This window comes from Pleurodeles waltl, chromosome 2_2 (genome assembly GCF_031143425.1).
Source record: "Pleurodeles waltl isolate 20211129_DDA chromosome 2_2, aPleWal1.hap1.20221129, whole genome shotgun sequence".
In the NCBI taxonomy this organism is placed as follows: Eukaryota; Metazoa; Chordata; class Amphibia; order Caudata; family Salamandridae; genus Pleurodeles; species Pleurodeles waltl.
In genome coordinates this window covers 721515729-721531303 of record NC_090439.1, presented here as the reverse complement: position 1 = coordinate 721531303, position 15575 = coordinate 721515729, and the positions used below count along the sequence as shown (strand labels likewise).

Here is a 15575-nt window from a genome sequence, read left to right as displayed (position 1 = left end):
TTAAACTCCTGTGTGCCGCACTTAACATCGAACAAAAGCTGCATTGTAGCTATCGCCCTGAAGCATCAGAACAAATTAATGGTACTTTGAAATCGAGAATGGCAAAAATGTGCGCAGCTACCAACATGAAATGGCCAGATGCATTGCCTTTAGTGCTGATGTCAATGAGAAACACCCCAGATAAGAAAACGGGATTATCCCCCCATGAAATCCTCATGGGTAGAGCTATGAGATTACCAGCTATACCTGCAAACGCTCTAGTAAATATTACAGATGATATGGTGTTGGACTACTGCAAAGGTTTGGCTGATGTGATTCGCTCTTTCTCTCACCAGGTGAAAGCTAACACATTACCACCGATTGGCGATCCAGGCCACACTCTACAAGCTGGTGACTGGGTGGTTGTCAAAAAGCACGTGAGAAAGTCGTGTCTGGAACCACATTGGAAAGGGCCATATCAAGTAATCCTGACAACAACTACTGCTGTAAAGTGTGCCGGAATTCCAAACTGGATACATGCCAGTCACACAAAAAAGGTAACGTGCCTAGCTGAAGAGGAACTTGAAGTTTCCAGCACAACAGCTGCCCATCTCAGTAGAGGCAACAGGAGAACTAAATCAAGGAGAGGTTCTCCCAGAAGTAGACAGATACGGGTCAGAGCTTGAACCCGGTACAGACCCAGAGGAAGAAGGAGAAGAAGAAGAAGAAGGAGAAATAAGAGAGAGAAATCAGAGTGGGCCAGAGTCACCTGAGCAAACTGCAGGTCCATCAAGTGAAAACACCATAGTACAAGAGGAGGGTGTTGTCCAGAGTCCTGAAAAGACACATCAAAAGAAGACGCATAAGGGTGATAACTGGCCAGAAAAAACAATCTTAAGGATAAGAGACATACCAAGAAACACAATATTAGAGGAGAACGATACATCCCGAGTGGAAGACTTAAGTGAAGGAGAGCAACAAGGTGAACGAAGGCTGAAAAGAAAAAGGGTCGCAAACAGAAGATATACGGGTCCTGAATGGGCGTATGCTACAACATCTGAATGGCAACAAGAATTCCTAGCATTCTGTTTTGACCGAGAAGTACCAGGCCAATACTACGGTACCTGAACTGATTTGAAGGAAAAAACTGGTTAAAAATCTAAATTGAAAACTGAAAAAAGAGACTTTATAAATTACTGAATGTGACATTAAAACCGGATTTGACTTTGAGAAACCTAATTACGACAAGCTGCTAACCTGATTTGACAAAAATGATCCTGGTGCAAGTGAAAACGCTGTAAATACACGCAAAAAAAAAAAGAAAAAAAAAAAGGGAGTTTTAAACCATCCTGTAGTTGGTTGTTATTCTGCTATCTGATTCTATACAGACATGGCTTATAATAGAAGTAGCAGTAAAGGAAGTAAAGTCTGTGGTTGGCTAGGTCTTATAATAGGTGTTGTGTGTGCAATAATAATTGTAGGAGTGATTGTGGGTATGCCATGGATAGAGAAAGAGACTATTAATGCTACTTCGAAACCTGAAACTACAACTCTAACACCGTGGGAAAGATTTGAGCAGGATGCAAGGCACATGCATGAGGGAACTAATTCAAAAGGGGAACTTTCTACTAATGTCTTCTATCGCTTGCTAAATGAGTATGTGGAAACCATGGATGCAAAAGATTGTTATGTGTGTGCTAAGATTCCTTCATCTGTGCAGTAGGGAGGTACTTATCATAGCCTCCCTCTAACTTACGGGATTAGTTGTAGCTTGCTACTAACAAGGTTCTATAATCAAGAGCATGTGCAATACTTTTATTCAAATCTGGATGTTGTGTTTTCCTTTGTGCCTGTGATTGAATTCCTGAATAGATTAGCTAAAGAACATGATATAAAAATAGTTAGAGGATTCTTTGAGCCGACGCTTACATTTGGAACCGCTTATGCACACCGCAATAATTTGACTTGCTTGCTATCACCTGTGGAGAAAAGCTTTTTAGATCATACTGATGATAGACGCAAAGCATTGAAAGAAAGAATAGAAAAAGGATTAGAGAAACGCACATATGCAAATGATTATGCTTATACTGCAATCAAAACACAAGGCAAACTAGCTATAGATGCATTACATGTAGGTAGGCTTTGTATGTATAGACCAAAATCTGATCAAGACAATTTGTTTGTGAGAACGAGTGAATGTAGACGTGTTTTTGTTTCAGAGTAAATGGACATTTATGCTGAATGGACAGGATCCAGCGATCCCTGGGATCTATTATATTTGTGGACTTAATGCTTATTACCGTCTCCCTAAGGGATGGTATGGGACATGCTATTTGGGAATAGTTTTCCCAAAGATTTACCAGATTGATGACTTAAAACAAATACCTAAAACGTCTGAATTACAAATGCCAGACAAAAACGAGAATCAGTGGCTGCTGTCATTGGTGATATATTCAGAGCTATAATCCCTTCAGTGGGGGTTATCTTGAATTCTATGAAAATTCAAAAGTTGTCTACTATTGTGGATAGCATGCTGACAAATTTTACAGGGGCTATACTCCTGATGGATACTGAACTTGCTGCAGAAAGAGCTATGACTCTTCAAAATCGGCTTGCTTTAGACATTTTTTTAGCAAAGAGTGGAGGGGTCGGCAAGATGCTCAACGAGCGTCATTGTTGCTCGTTCATTCCGGATAATAGTAAAAAGATTAGAAGTATGCTTACTAACCTTACTAGAGATAGTACAGATTTGAAGGATTTGAAAGAACTTGGTGTCTGAGAAAAGTTTGGAAAAGGAATTGCCAGAGTTGGGAGTTGGTTTACCAATATTTGGAATGGGGTCCTCGCAAAAATATTAATGGGTCTATTAATAATCTTGGCCTGTTTATTAGGATTGTGGGGGGCATGCAAAATTAATGACAAAATCAAGAAAAATTGGACTAAAAGAACAAGAAGAAATGAAGAGAGTGAGAGAGAGAAAATGTTCAATGAAATTTGGGAAAGTTCACATAAAGGGCAAGATGTTGAAATGCGCATTATGCTCAAGGTGAAAAATTAAAATTGAAAGGTCAAAGAAAAGGGTTTGTGTGATGACGAGCATCATCAGAGGAGGGACTGAGAGAGTGTAGTTTAAATATTACATATATTAAAAGTGTAATGCTTATATAAATTGCCTAACGATGCTGCATAGAAAACGACAATAAGTAGTGATTTGCTTAACGTGCATTCAAATTATAACTATGATAACGTGCAGCTACCATTGTGTACACAAACTAATGACAATTACAGTATGAGTAATGATTGTTTGCATTATGATTAATCAAGCCTATTTTAGCGTTTACGATATTGCATTGAAAAACCTATAGGCCTTAAGTTAGCATGATCTGTGGATTTAGCTGCCTAGCTCTCATATTAAAGCATTTTTCTCTGTTTTCCAGTGTGTTGACTCGCAAAGGGCCATGACCCTGCATTTGTTCCTTTTCTCCGTTTTATGTAACCATACAGACTCAGTTCTCATCCGCATGCTAGCTGCCTTAGTATGAGTTTAATACAATTTTGAAACAAGAGTAGATTAAAGCAATGTACAAGGACATTTGACCATGGACAAAGGAACTCATGACCCGAGGGACGTGCCAAATGGTGATGAAACCCCCCGGATGTGCCACCTCCGAAGACGTCAATTATGAAGACCAATCAAAGTGTTATAAATTATCTTGGGGTGACAATTTGAATTACCTAATGTATAATTTCATAGGTTAAAGATAGTGGGGTATAGTGAATGTCCAATAGAATTTTGGGGGAAGGTATTACGAAAAAGGGATAAAAAACCATGTCACAGAAGGGTCGTCAGAACTAGGTAGGGAATGCTATTGATTTCATCCATAAATTCTGTCACTCTGTTTGGTGATTTGAGACTAAAATAACCATCCTCACCCATAGGCTGCCCTTTACATTTCTCCTCCTTATGAGGGAAGTGTCCCCTGTCCTTTAGACAAGGTTAGACTGATGGTGATTTGACTGATGTCCTGAAGATGAAGACTGATCCTGTGTGCTGACCTATTCCTGGAGGGTAATTATGACAATGCAATTTGTAATTTGTATGTTTGCTTTTCCTTTCTAGGTACCAACTGCTCTTTTGTTAGAGACCCTAGCTAGATGTTTTCTAAATTGATGTTCCAAAATGTTTTGCATGAAGCCCAACATGCCGATGCTAATTAGCGGTTAGGTTAGGAAATTCACTCTGACTGATGCAAATAGACAAATGACTGACAATTGCGCTTTGCTGAACTAAGACATATATAATATTTGCTGTATTCTGATCTATGTTCACGCCGTGCTATGTTCTTATGTTTGTGATTCTTGCATTAATGAAATCTTATCATAGTTGTCATATTGTGACTATACTTTTATGCTTCTTGGTTTTGAGATTGACACTTCTGCTTGTAGATTGTAAACAATAGGGAATAAAAATTCATAAAATTCTATCAACAGGTGTGGTTATTCATGGCTGGAAGGTCATGGTTGCGTCGACAATTTGATTAATGTCTTTTTCTAAAGTAAGATGCATTGTGGTGATAAACATTGATGAAATTATTGATATATTGTTTGACATATTAATCAGTTATCTCGTCCTACGGTGTCTCACCACTGGGTCACAAGATTCATTGGCCTAAAACGAGTCCCAATGTGTAATAAAATAACATAAAGGGACGCGTTAGCAGTTCTATCTGTGACAGCACACGCGCCGTGACCACTGTTGGCGAGGTCTCAAGAAGACATTGGATAGCTCCCTCATGTGTGTCTTAGGTTTTGCAAAAGTGAGCAGCAAGCTGAGGAACAGCTGCAAAATACAAAGAACATGACTTCTAGCTGGCAGTTTTCCATATGAAAATTTGTCCTCTGAAACTCAGACAAAACAAAGGTTCAAAAGACTCCTATATAGCTGCACAGCCATAGATGGCAGGTTAGAAGGATTTGTGATCCAGTAACTGAAGGTGATTGTCCACAGGTTTGGCAAGAACCTTTGACTTTGTTTACTTTCTGAATGTGCTCAAGACTCATATATGGCTTGGCGCCTGGTTTCAAAAAGAGAAGCAACAAGGTGTGAAAAGGATATCAGCACTTCTAAAAGGTAGTGGGGCATTGTCTCATTTCTCCTACTTATAGCACCCAAGCATTATAACGTTCAATTATTCAGATTTACTTTTGAGTTGAAAATCTGCCCTTTATAGATGCACTATGCAAGTGTAAAAATGCAACTTTTACTCATTTTAAGGGCATCTCTTCAATATGTGCAAAATGCAAGTTATTTACATTAGTAAATCAACTTATATATTCTTTTCACATTTCCATTTGGGATAACATCTAGTTTATTTTTATAGTGCTCAGATAGGAAAAACAAAATATAAACAAAATATGATCGTAAACCTCTTAGATCCCTGCATATGGTTTAATATGAAAATATAAAATGCATATCATGGTTGGGGCTACAGAAAATAAATAAATAAATAAGTTGTTTATTTACCATTCATAACTCATAGTGAGTTCTTTCATTCCATGGTCTTTTTTTAGAACAATCATGCATGTGAGTAAGGGCATCATGTGGGGCATGTTCGTCATTTCACCTCCTCATGGAACTGCTCGTATGACCTGGGGCGTAAGAATAATTGGATCAATCTGGCTCCTATGAGCACAGCTGTCCACTGGCCACGTGGCATATATTAATCATGTAGCTATGCATGATATGACTTGTAATTTCCCTTTTCCTAATAATAATATAGGTCTACATGCCCCGTCAGGCTTTTGACTGAAAAACCAGAACGGGCCATGCAACAGCTGATAGGTATATGGTTAGTTTGACCACTCAACGCCCAATGGAATGGACTCATATGAAATCAGGTCTGTGGACTCACGTGGGTTTCGGAACAGTGTTCTCCGATGGGTAAGCCAAGAACCTAAAATTGCTGGGAAAAAAAAGACTTCTTTTTAAATATACTTTCTTTGTGACTAACTTAAATTGACCTCAGCAAAGGGTCCTTTAACTGTAAACAAGCATTAAGTATGTTCCAAAGGAAATTAAGTCATCGGACACTAAAAACGGTTTTGACTTAGCATCGGATTCATATGAAAGGTCCTTTCAGATTAAAAATTGGATAAAAAAATGAAAAATAACGTTTGGCAAGTTTCAAAGAAGAAAGATGAGTAATTTTAGGAAATAAAAACACTGAAGTGTTTCAGTCTAAGATATTCGCTTTAGAAGAACCGATAATGTGTCTCATATTTAAGAAAGCGCTTAACCATCACAAAGGGCTGAGGGGAATAATGGCTTCCAGCAGCAGGCATTATTTCTGAGAGAATTAGATAGCCTTAGAAGCCAATTAGAGACATTCTTCATGGCTTATGTCGTGCTTTAGAAACAGGCATGCTTTAAGCATAGCATCAAACTCCGTTAAAACCATTGGCGCTCGAAATGCTGACAAACGTCAATGATTTTTTCATGAAAACCAAGACTTTAATTCTACCGAGCTACAGAGCAAGGCATCATTAGACAATCAATCTGATCTTCCTCTCAGCAATTGAAGCACGATTGTCACCAAACAAACTAAGAAGTGGAAAGAGGGGACAAAAGAGCAGTCACGCAAAAGGCACAACCAGTTCTGCTACCCAACAGTGAAAGCAGAGAAGCCTAAAAACAAAAAAAAGCAGAAGTGGAGAGAGGTGGGTAAGGGAACTGAGGGTGATCACTGTGGAGCATTGAAAGTCTGATATGAGAGAACGCAGGGCCAGAACAGGTATGTTCACTTAGTGCGAGTATATACTACCCTTTTCAGGTGGATTCAGCTTGCTGCCACACAACATGTTGCTTTCTCAGTTTTTTTCTTTCTTACCTAGGGATAGTGATGACAACATAGGCCCTAGAATCACACACTTTGCACACACGATCCAGAAGGTAGACGGGAACCAAGGTAAGTGATAGGTGGTGCTTCACCTTCAGTTGCAAATTGCAGTAGGAGGTGGTAGGTCATTCATCATTCTGTGAGACGAACAAGATGCACTGACTGGTGCAGCTACTGGCGGTTGCTTGGTCCAGCTGCATGCTGATCCTATGTTGTACACTACCACCTCACCCACATGCTCTTCTGAGCATCCTGTCCCTACCCATGTTTATCCACTATTGCCTATGTGCTCGTGCTGCATCTTGTTGTCATCGGTCACTCATCACCACATATGCATACACACGAATTCACAAACACACACAAATATTATGGTGTAGTAAGTGGCAACAAGATCTTTCAGCAGCTGGGAGAACCATAGATGCACTGAGTGATGTCATGGCTGATGCTGTTGGAGACGTTGGCAATGGTTAATGTATAAATACCTTGCTAGTGGCACATGGTTCAAAATAAAACCCCAGTGAATAAATACTGTAAGGCTTTATTTTGTCAACAATTTCATTGAAGTCACGAGTGAAGTAACCTAGGATGTCATTGATAATGTAATGTACTGTGAGATGTAATTTGAACTGTCTTATTTGGTGAGATAGTTTAAGCTTAACTAAATATCTTGCTTATTTTTCTCTATGTCTTTTGAGATTTTGCAATGTCTGTAAACTTAACGCTAATTTAACTGTAATATTTGTTTTACTGACTGTCTGTGTCGGTCTTTGTGAGAGTCGAGATGTGACATTTTGTGTCAGTAAATGCTTGTTACTGGTAGTGTTTTCCAGTGTGCCCTTCTTCGTCCAAAGAGAAATCTAAAGTCTTCCCTGTTTTGGTTGCAATGACGTACCTCTGCCCACAGCATGGACCACTGAAGGACCAAAGCCCCGAATTTGGAATCCAAGCCCATCAATGGAATCGGGGATCTTCACTGTCCTAGAGGAAAAAAGCAAGTTCATGAAGTTAGATCAAGAGGCGTTTGTGTTTCATTTCTCTTTCTTGCAAAAGGGCAGGCTATATGAAGAGGGCATTACACAAAAAGCCCTAAATCAGGTTCTACAAGATAGAAAAGTATAACAAATATTTCAAGATACCAATGCACAAAGAAACAGAATATTGTAATTGGAAAATTTGTGATAAAGAAGCGACAGACTGAGAAAGTGCCTCATCAGGCTATAATTCTAATTTGGGGTATCAAAATTAAAGGACAGTGCTAAAAAATGGGCAACAGCAGACAAAGTATGGCGAGAGGCAAGATCATGAACTGTAACAAATGGCAGCCATAGCAGGACCAGTTTTATAAAGTACACAGTCAGCAGTATCAAAACAGAGAGTGAAAGTATCACAGGAAAAGGTAAGACTACTACGGTATCAGGAAGAGGCAAGCCCTACACACAAAAAAGAAACAAAAAGCAGTACTTTCCTACAAGCATACGAGAAGACATTAAACCATTTCCACTTCTTATTTTGGAAATAAATTAAGTGCTTCTAAGAGCACTGACAGAGTTAACGTGTAACTGTTCCTTATGTATGTAAATTGTGTCCTGTTCAATGTAGCTTAAACAACATTCAGGGCATGTTACATACATATGCACCACAGTAGGGAAATTCTGCAATCAAAGTTATCACCTGCCTGAGATTTGGTTACTGGTTGAGGGGGGTTGTTAGAAATGGGGCCTCTGGATGGCAGTCAGTTTGCACTCTGGTCAAGCATGGACCCTCATTCTAGTCGGTGTAAGGGAGATACACAGCTCAGATAAACCCTGCTCACCCCCTCGGTAGCTTGGCACAAGCAGTCAGCCTTATCTCAGAGGCAACGTGTAACTATTTGTGCAAACACACACAGTAACACAGTGAAAACACCACAAAAGGACTCAACACCAGTTTAGAAAAATAGCCAATATGTATCTAAATAAAACAAGACCAAAACGACAAAAATCCAACATACACAAGCAAAGTTATGAATTTTCAAAGATTAAACTTACATATAGCGCTTAGAAACACAAATGCTTCAATTTAGAGTTATTGCAGCGTCGTGACAGAGGCGTTCCCAACAATCCGAGGTTAATGGCGCCGGTCACGGAGTCACACAGACCCACAGATACAGTAGCTGTGGTCAGGGAGGAGAGGCATTGCTGGATCTGGTGTGGTGGCGGTTCCTTACTGCAGAGCAGGGGAGGTGATCGGTGCGAAGCGTCGGTTCCTCACACTCTGGCAGGGTCGATGACTGGCAAGTCAGGGCACGGTGGGGCAACCTCATGGGGTTGCGGTCATGCTAAGGGGCTGTGAGTTGCGTGGCGGAGTCGGGTGTCTCACGGTCGTCGGTGACATGCACTCGAGCCTCACAAAGTCACATGACGTCGGCAGGCAGCAGCGTCGTCAGACCTGCAATGTAAGCTGGGTTGTCGCACTCAAGCGGGGACCACAAGTTCGGTTACAGGTGATGTCGCGGTCTCAAGGGTATGTGTCGACATAGGGACTCCACGAGGCTACTGGCCATTGTAGTTCCCCTCGGCTCGCATTTTCCCAAGGGGCTCATTCCCATGTAGAGGAGGATCTAACTCTATCTAGGTTATTTTGTATGGCTCCTTATGTAATTTACTTTCCTTCCACATACCTCACACCATTGAGTTCATTAGTGAAGCTTAGGAGTTGTCTTTTGTTTTGGTCCTGAAGAAACGCCACTTGATCCGCTTCGACAAATAAGGCGTGAAACATGTCGACCATATTCTAGGACAAGGAGTAATTCTTCCTTTTCCTCTTTTTCTGTTTTCTTGTTGGTAGAGTGGAGGAATGTTATTTCCTCTCCCACACCCCTTGTTTTTAACCTTGACCTAGACCCACGCATAGAATAAACATACAGTTGGTAGGGTCCAGAGGCAATTTTAATCCACCCCTCCAGCTTCCCATCTCTACTCTTAGGTCTGATTCCACTCCTACGCTTAACCACGGCATACAATCTAAAAAGATCTCTGACCGTTGGACATTGCAGCGCCAGCCCGACGAGGAGCAGGCCATATGATGGAGCATGACACCCTCAGGGTGTGTGAGGGCTCTGTCTTCTACTCATAGAGTGTCTTTTTGACCTGTGGTTTTTCCCTGTGGAACAGTGTACCTTATTTATTTAGACCTAGACTCTGGGAGGATGTGCATTGGACCAATTTAAAACCTCCCTGTCTCTCTAATATTTTGTTAAGTATTTATGCAGCATGTCAAACAAAGTGAAAACACAAGAAAAACCTCACACTAATTTAGAACAATAGAGTAAAATTTAATAAATGATTTGCCACCAAAATGACACAAATTCAATCAGTAAAACCAGAGATCTGCAATTTTAAAGATTTTAGTGAAAATAGGGCCAGATGTACATAACTACTTTCTGCTTGCAAACAGCCCAATTCACAGCATAAGGCCAGTTGCGACCAAAAAATAGCATTTTGGTATGTACCACTACTATTTTGTGATTTTGTAATCTATTTACCGAATCGCAAAACAGGTCTGCAAGTCGCTATTTGGAAGGGGCGTGCCGAGAGTGTCCCTTCCAAATAGCAAGTTGCAATGGTATGTATGACTGTTTTGCGACCGTGAATGTGGTCGCACAACAATTGCAGTTACCACCAACTTTAAGTTGGGGAAGGACCCCTTCCCCTTTGTGAATTGTGGCACCAAGACATAGTAGTCTGCTGTCCCAGTAGGCCACCATCCCTGTGAGTGAGGCCATTCCAAATGGGGTTGAAAATTGCAACCCACCTCATCATTATTAATGAGGTAGGTCATTTGTGACCCCAGTGGGAAATGCTAACTGTGTCTGAGACACATTTGTACATTTATGTTTTTGAGTCTCTAATTGCAATTTGCAATAAATCGCAATTAGAGACTAAAAAATTGAAATGGTTGTACATCTGGCATAAATGGTCAACTGCAGCTATCTGCTTGCACTGGATCGGAACAAAATTAGTTCAGGCCGGCCATGATGGATCGCGGACTGGATACAGAGACTAAGTGAGGCCTTCTAAACAAAGTACGTTAAATCCTGGTTTGCAGAGCGTTTTGAGGCCCCGCATTGAGGATGCATCCACTGATTTTTCTGAGGATTTCTGAGGAAGTTGCAAGGTTGCGATACGGAGTCCTGCATCGTTGTCGAGGAGGCCGTAGACGAGGGGCTTGCGATGCAAAGCCCTTCATCGAAGATGCTTTGTGCACCATCCGTTCCGAAAAAGCTGTGATGCTGCGATGCGGAGTCTTGCTTCGTTATCGAGGATGCCATTGATGGGTGTTTAAAATGTGAAAGCTTGCGCCAACAATGCGTCACACAATGGCGGTTCCGAGGAAACTATGATGTGATGACCGGCATCGAGGACACATCACTCTGTAGTGGTTCTGACCTGGCTGCTAAGAGATGTGTTGCAATGCAGTGGTTCTACTACAGGACCACAGCTGGGCTGGGAAAGCACCTTCAGGCCCACTTTCATGTGTCCAGGACTAGGGTGGCACCACTTGGACAGCAAGACTCACTGCAAGTCCAGGTGTCATGTTCAAGATGCTTGCAGCCTTTTTCTGTCCCTGATACTCTGCCCATTGGGCCAGAAAACATTTCCTTGGAGTCACTCTGTTGGCTCTGGGATCAAGATGCAGGTTCAGTCCTTCTCACTCAGGCAGCAAGGCAATGGGACAGCAGGGAGAAAGAACAACAGAGTAGCAGTTCTTCTGTCACAGCACAACAGTAGTTCTTCTGAGTGATCCACGGGTCCAGAGGTGTATTGAAGATTTGTCTCTGAGAGTCTGTTATTTATACTTAGTGCCTACTTTGAAGTACAAAGTTCTGGAGGTTTCCCTCCTCAGAGGTATTTGAAAATTCCTGCCTCCCTGCCCTGGCCTCAGCTTTTCAGAGGCCAAAAAAGACTAGTGCCAAAACCCTTCGTGAGTATGCTGGACAGAGCCTTTGTGATGTGCAAGTGTGGTAAGTGGCAGCTCCTCCCTCTCATCAGGTCAGAGATGGGCCATTCTGCCAGCTACTATTCCCCTTTGTCTCCCTGTCTGGGAGCAATACACAAGACCAACTGTCAGCTACACCTAGACCTGCACCATGTGACCCAGGATACAGGCATCATACACTAAATGGCTGGTACATGAAAATGGCAAAACGTCTAAAAGTGGAATTTTCAGAACTGGGTCTTAAAATCCCACTTAACCATTACAATTCTTTAGACGCCAAACTCGAGAGTCCTACCTGCTGCCAATTGAAAGTTACAACATATTAAATGTAATAATGGAAACCAATGCTATCCTATTGGAGAGGTAGGCCTTGCAGTTGGGAAAAACAAATGTAAGAGTTTTTGACTGCCAGGACATGTAAAGCTTAAAAGTACATGTCCAGATTTTAAAATATTTTTAAATAAACTGCACGCTGTCCTTTGGGCTGTACAGGGCCTACACTAGAGATGACATAAATGATTAAAAATATAGGTTTAGACCTCCAAAGGTTTAATTTGAAATGGCAGTTTGAAACTGCCCAAACAGGCTGCAATGGGAGGCAACTTAAGTGGGCCTCACAATCAGTGCCACAGGATCCATACTAATAGCATTTAATTTATTTTACAGGTTCTAGGTATGTGCAGTACAGGTTTACTAGGGATTTACAAGTAAATTATACATGCCAATAGGGTGTATGTCAAATTCACCATGTGTAAAGGACAGAGCACACACACTTCAGCATAGGTTAACAGTAGTAAAGTACAGCCCAACAGAAACACGATCAGCAAAAAACATGACCAAGGCAAAAGGTTGGAGGAAGACCATTTTAAGGCAGACAGGTTTAACAGTGGCCAAAATACCAGTGCTAAAGCTACTTATGACTGATTTGAAAACCTAGTTTTTACACAAGCTGTAGGAGCAACTGTGATGTGATTTATTTTACAAGTCAGTCAATGGAAATATTCTGCACCCATTAGTCAGTGCTAATGACAGTGCAAACATTTTTTGCACTAATGGAAATTCATGTAATCTGGCCTCATACCCTCATCTACTGCAGGTCAAGGATAGAACGATCAATGAAATAGTCATTGACAGCCTCTGAGGCTGCTGTATGGTCCAATAAAGGTGCTTCATGTATATGTGCCTACCAAATGCTTAACAGCGTTGTCCAAAATATTTGGCCAACATGTTGATTTTCTGCAGGCCATGATGAAGTTGTAGCGCATAGGGGTCAGCCAACAGTTGACTGGGATTAATGGACTATCAATTAAATAATCATTTTTTGTGAAGTTAAGCTCATAGCCATACAATAACTTCAGTAGGTTTGGGATTTTATCTACATTTAAGGCTAACAGGAAAGCTCATCATCAGCAAGCCCTGTCGGAAGAGGATGTGTTTACAGAGATGGCACAGGAGTTAAGCTACTACATAGCCACAGCCTTCTACTGTGCATATGATGTGTGCCATGAATATTACATACATGCATTGAAATAGAATCTGAAAGGCCAACATAGCCAATAAAATCTTGCATTGGTTCTGGTTTGCAGAGGGAGTCCTCATTTGCCTAGACACACCTCAGGTGTGTGCCCTGAGCTCTGACAAAGGTAAGAAAGATTTTCCCATGCTGGATTCTGAAAGACCAGGGCCCTGTGGGGTTGTTTAGGAACAACCTCCCAGGACACAGTGTCAAAGTGGGTAGGTTTACCCTAGGAACTTTTACTCTATTGGTTAGAGAGTCACTCCCACCAACTAACTAGTGCCAGGCATAAAAGAGGCACCCATGGAAAACAGAAGAAGAACTGCACCTGCTGAACAAAAAGGACTGGAACTCAGAAGAAGACTTGGGCCTACTGTTTTACCTGTGAAGAGCAACCTAAAGGATTAGATCTGCTTCCACTTAAACCCAGGACAGAACATTTGATGCCAAAGACTAGGTGGCAAGCGTCCTGTTAAGCTACAGGGTCATGAACAGCTGCAAGAAGCCTACCTGCCTAAAGAGCCAATCTCACCAGTTCCAAATGGACTTGTCCTAGATCCTGCAGGTGACTTCACCTGGAGAGAATTTTTAGCCCCAAGTTGTGTCCCTAAGATCCTGGGCCCTTGGATAAGTGTCACAGTGTACTTCTCCTGCCGAAGCATAAACGCTGGGACCTAGAAGCTGTTCCAAGGATTGCGGGACATGCTTTATACAATGTCCCTTAACTTTGACTGTCTAATAAAGAAGAACTCAACATTTATGAGAAAATGAAACGTTAAAACTGTAATTAAAACTGGTTATTGACTCCTGAAAGATTATTAAATATATCATGGATGTTGAATTGCAGCTTTTGCCCTACACCTGTACCCAAGAGTCCCTCTTGGGAGCTTTAAATGGTGCAGAGCATTTTAATAACATTTAGGATACTCCACTTTTCCAGCTACATGCTGTTATATAATTTTATGATGGGGAATTTTGTATCATTTAAAAAAGGCACAATTTCACCTTCGTGCACAAGCATATTTAAAATATGGTATTTTGTATTTATGGACTGCCAATAGCTGTGCTCGACTGGTCTTCCTTCTGAGAGAGAGACAAGTCTTTAAGGAAAACAAAACAGCTCTCATGGGAGCAGTTTGGAGACCAATTTAGAAAAGGACCCTCAACAATGAGAATACAATTTAAAGATAGAATCATCACTTAATTTTTCATGGTCAGCATCCGAGGTATGGCAGGATGTGAAGGTAAAATGGCGAGCCTGATAGAGCATACTACATGGATTGCTAGTCTTACTATGTAGTAGCAAATTCTTTTAAAATGACAATTACTATTTTCAGAAAGTATCCAGGTGATACTAGGCTACCTTTTGATTATTTAATACATTTGCAGATTGCAAATGTCTGTAGGTAAAGTCAAACATAGTATGCCTGCCATCTCTATGTAATAAGGCTCCTATTCATTCAAGACATACGCATCCGATGACTAAATAAAGACTACAATTCACCAAGCATCTACGACTCCTTTAAGGTCATAATGGTACTGAGAACAGTATTCAATTAGTTAATGCCATCAATTTATGCATAATGCAATAATAATTTCTTGCATTGATTTGAATAATAAATACAAGCACCTAACCAAATAACTACAAAGTCAACTTTCCATAGACAAACATGAGTTAGGCCCAAGAATTGCAAAGTGAAGAGAGTACCATCTCGGGCACCAAAACCCGGTACCCGATTTCATGAGATACTTTTAAACATTATGAACCACGGAATAAAGGCAAAGGTATTGGCTAAAGCCAGAAAAATGGTAGTGATTAAAACCTGAAACTTTAGAAAATGTTTATATGAAAAGAAAGATTAAAACCTGTGGCTGAGACAAGAAGGAAGAGGCAAAGGGTGATAAGGATATGGGGAGAATAACAATCATCAAGTGACATCAATGGTTATTATGTCCAACAGCCTTTATTATGTCCTAATTATCTGAAACATATCTACCTACTAGTCTACAACAGCCTCTTGTCAATTTTGACTACCAATCGGTACAGAAATTACACCTGTTGCCAAAGTAACAACTCTGTTTTTGTGTTTTTAAAATTATGGTGAGGCAAAATAATGATCTTTGTGGCAAATGTAATTTAGTTAGAAGTTTCAACCTGAGGATATGAAAGCTTAATTATTATGTATATAATTATAAATGAGTGAAAG

At 40.8% G+C, this 15575-nt stretch overlaps 1 protein-coding gene across 1 annotated transcript in view; it reads right to left on the bottom strand.

Annotated features, from left to right (window-relative positions):
* PREX2 (phosphatidylinositol-3,4,5-trisphosphate dependent Rac exchange factor 2) overlaps positions 1 to 15575 on the bottom strand; it is a 1096481-nt gene that overhangs the window by 500557 nt on the left and 580349 nt on the right. Inside the window, exon 20 of the mRNA XM_069220299.1 lies at positions 7768 to 7853. Coding sequence (XP_069076400.1) covers positions 7768 to 7853 — 86 coding nt within the window. The remainder of the gene's footprint in view (positions 1 to 7767; positions 7854 to 15575) is intronic.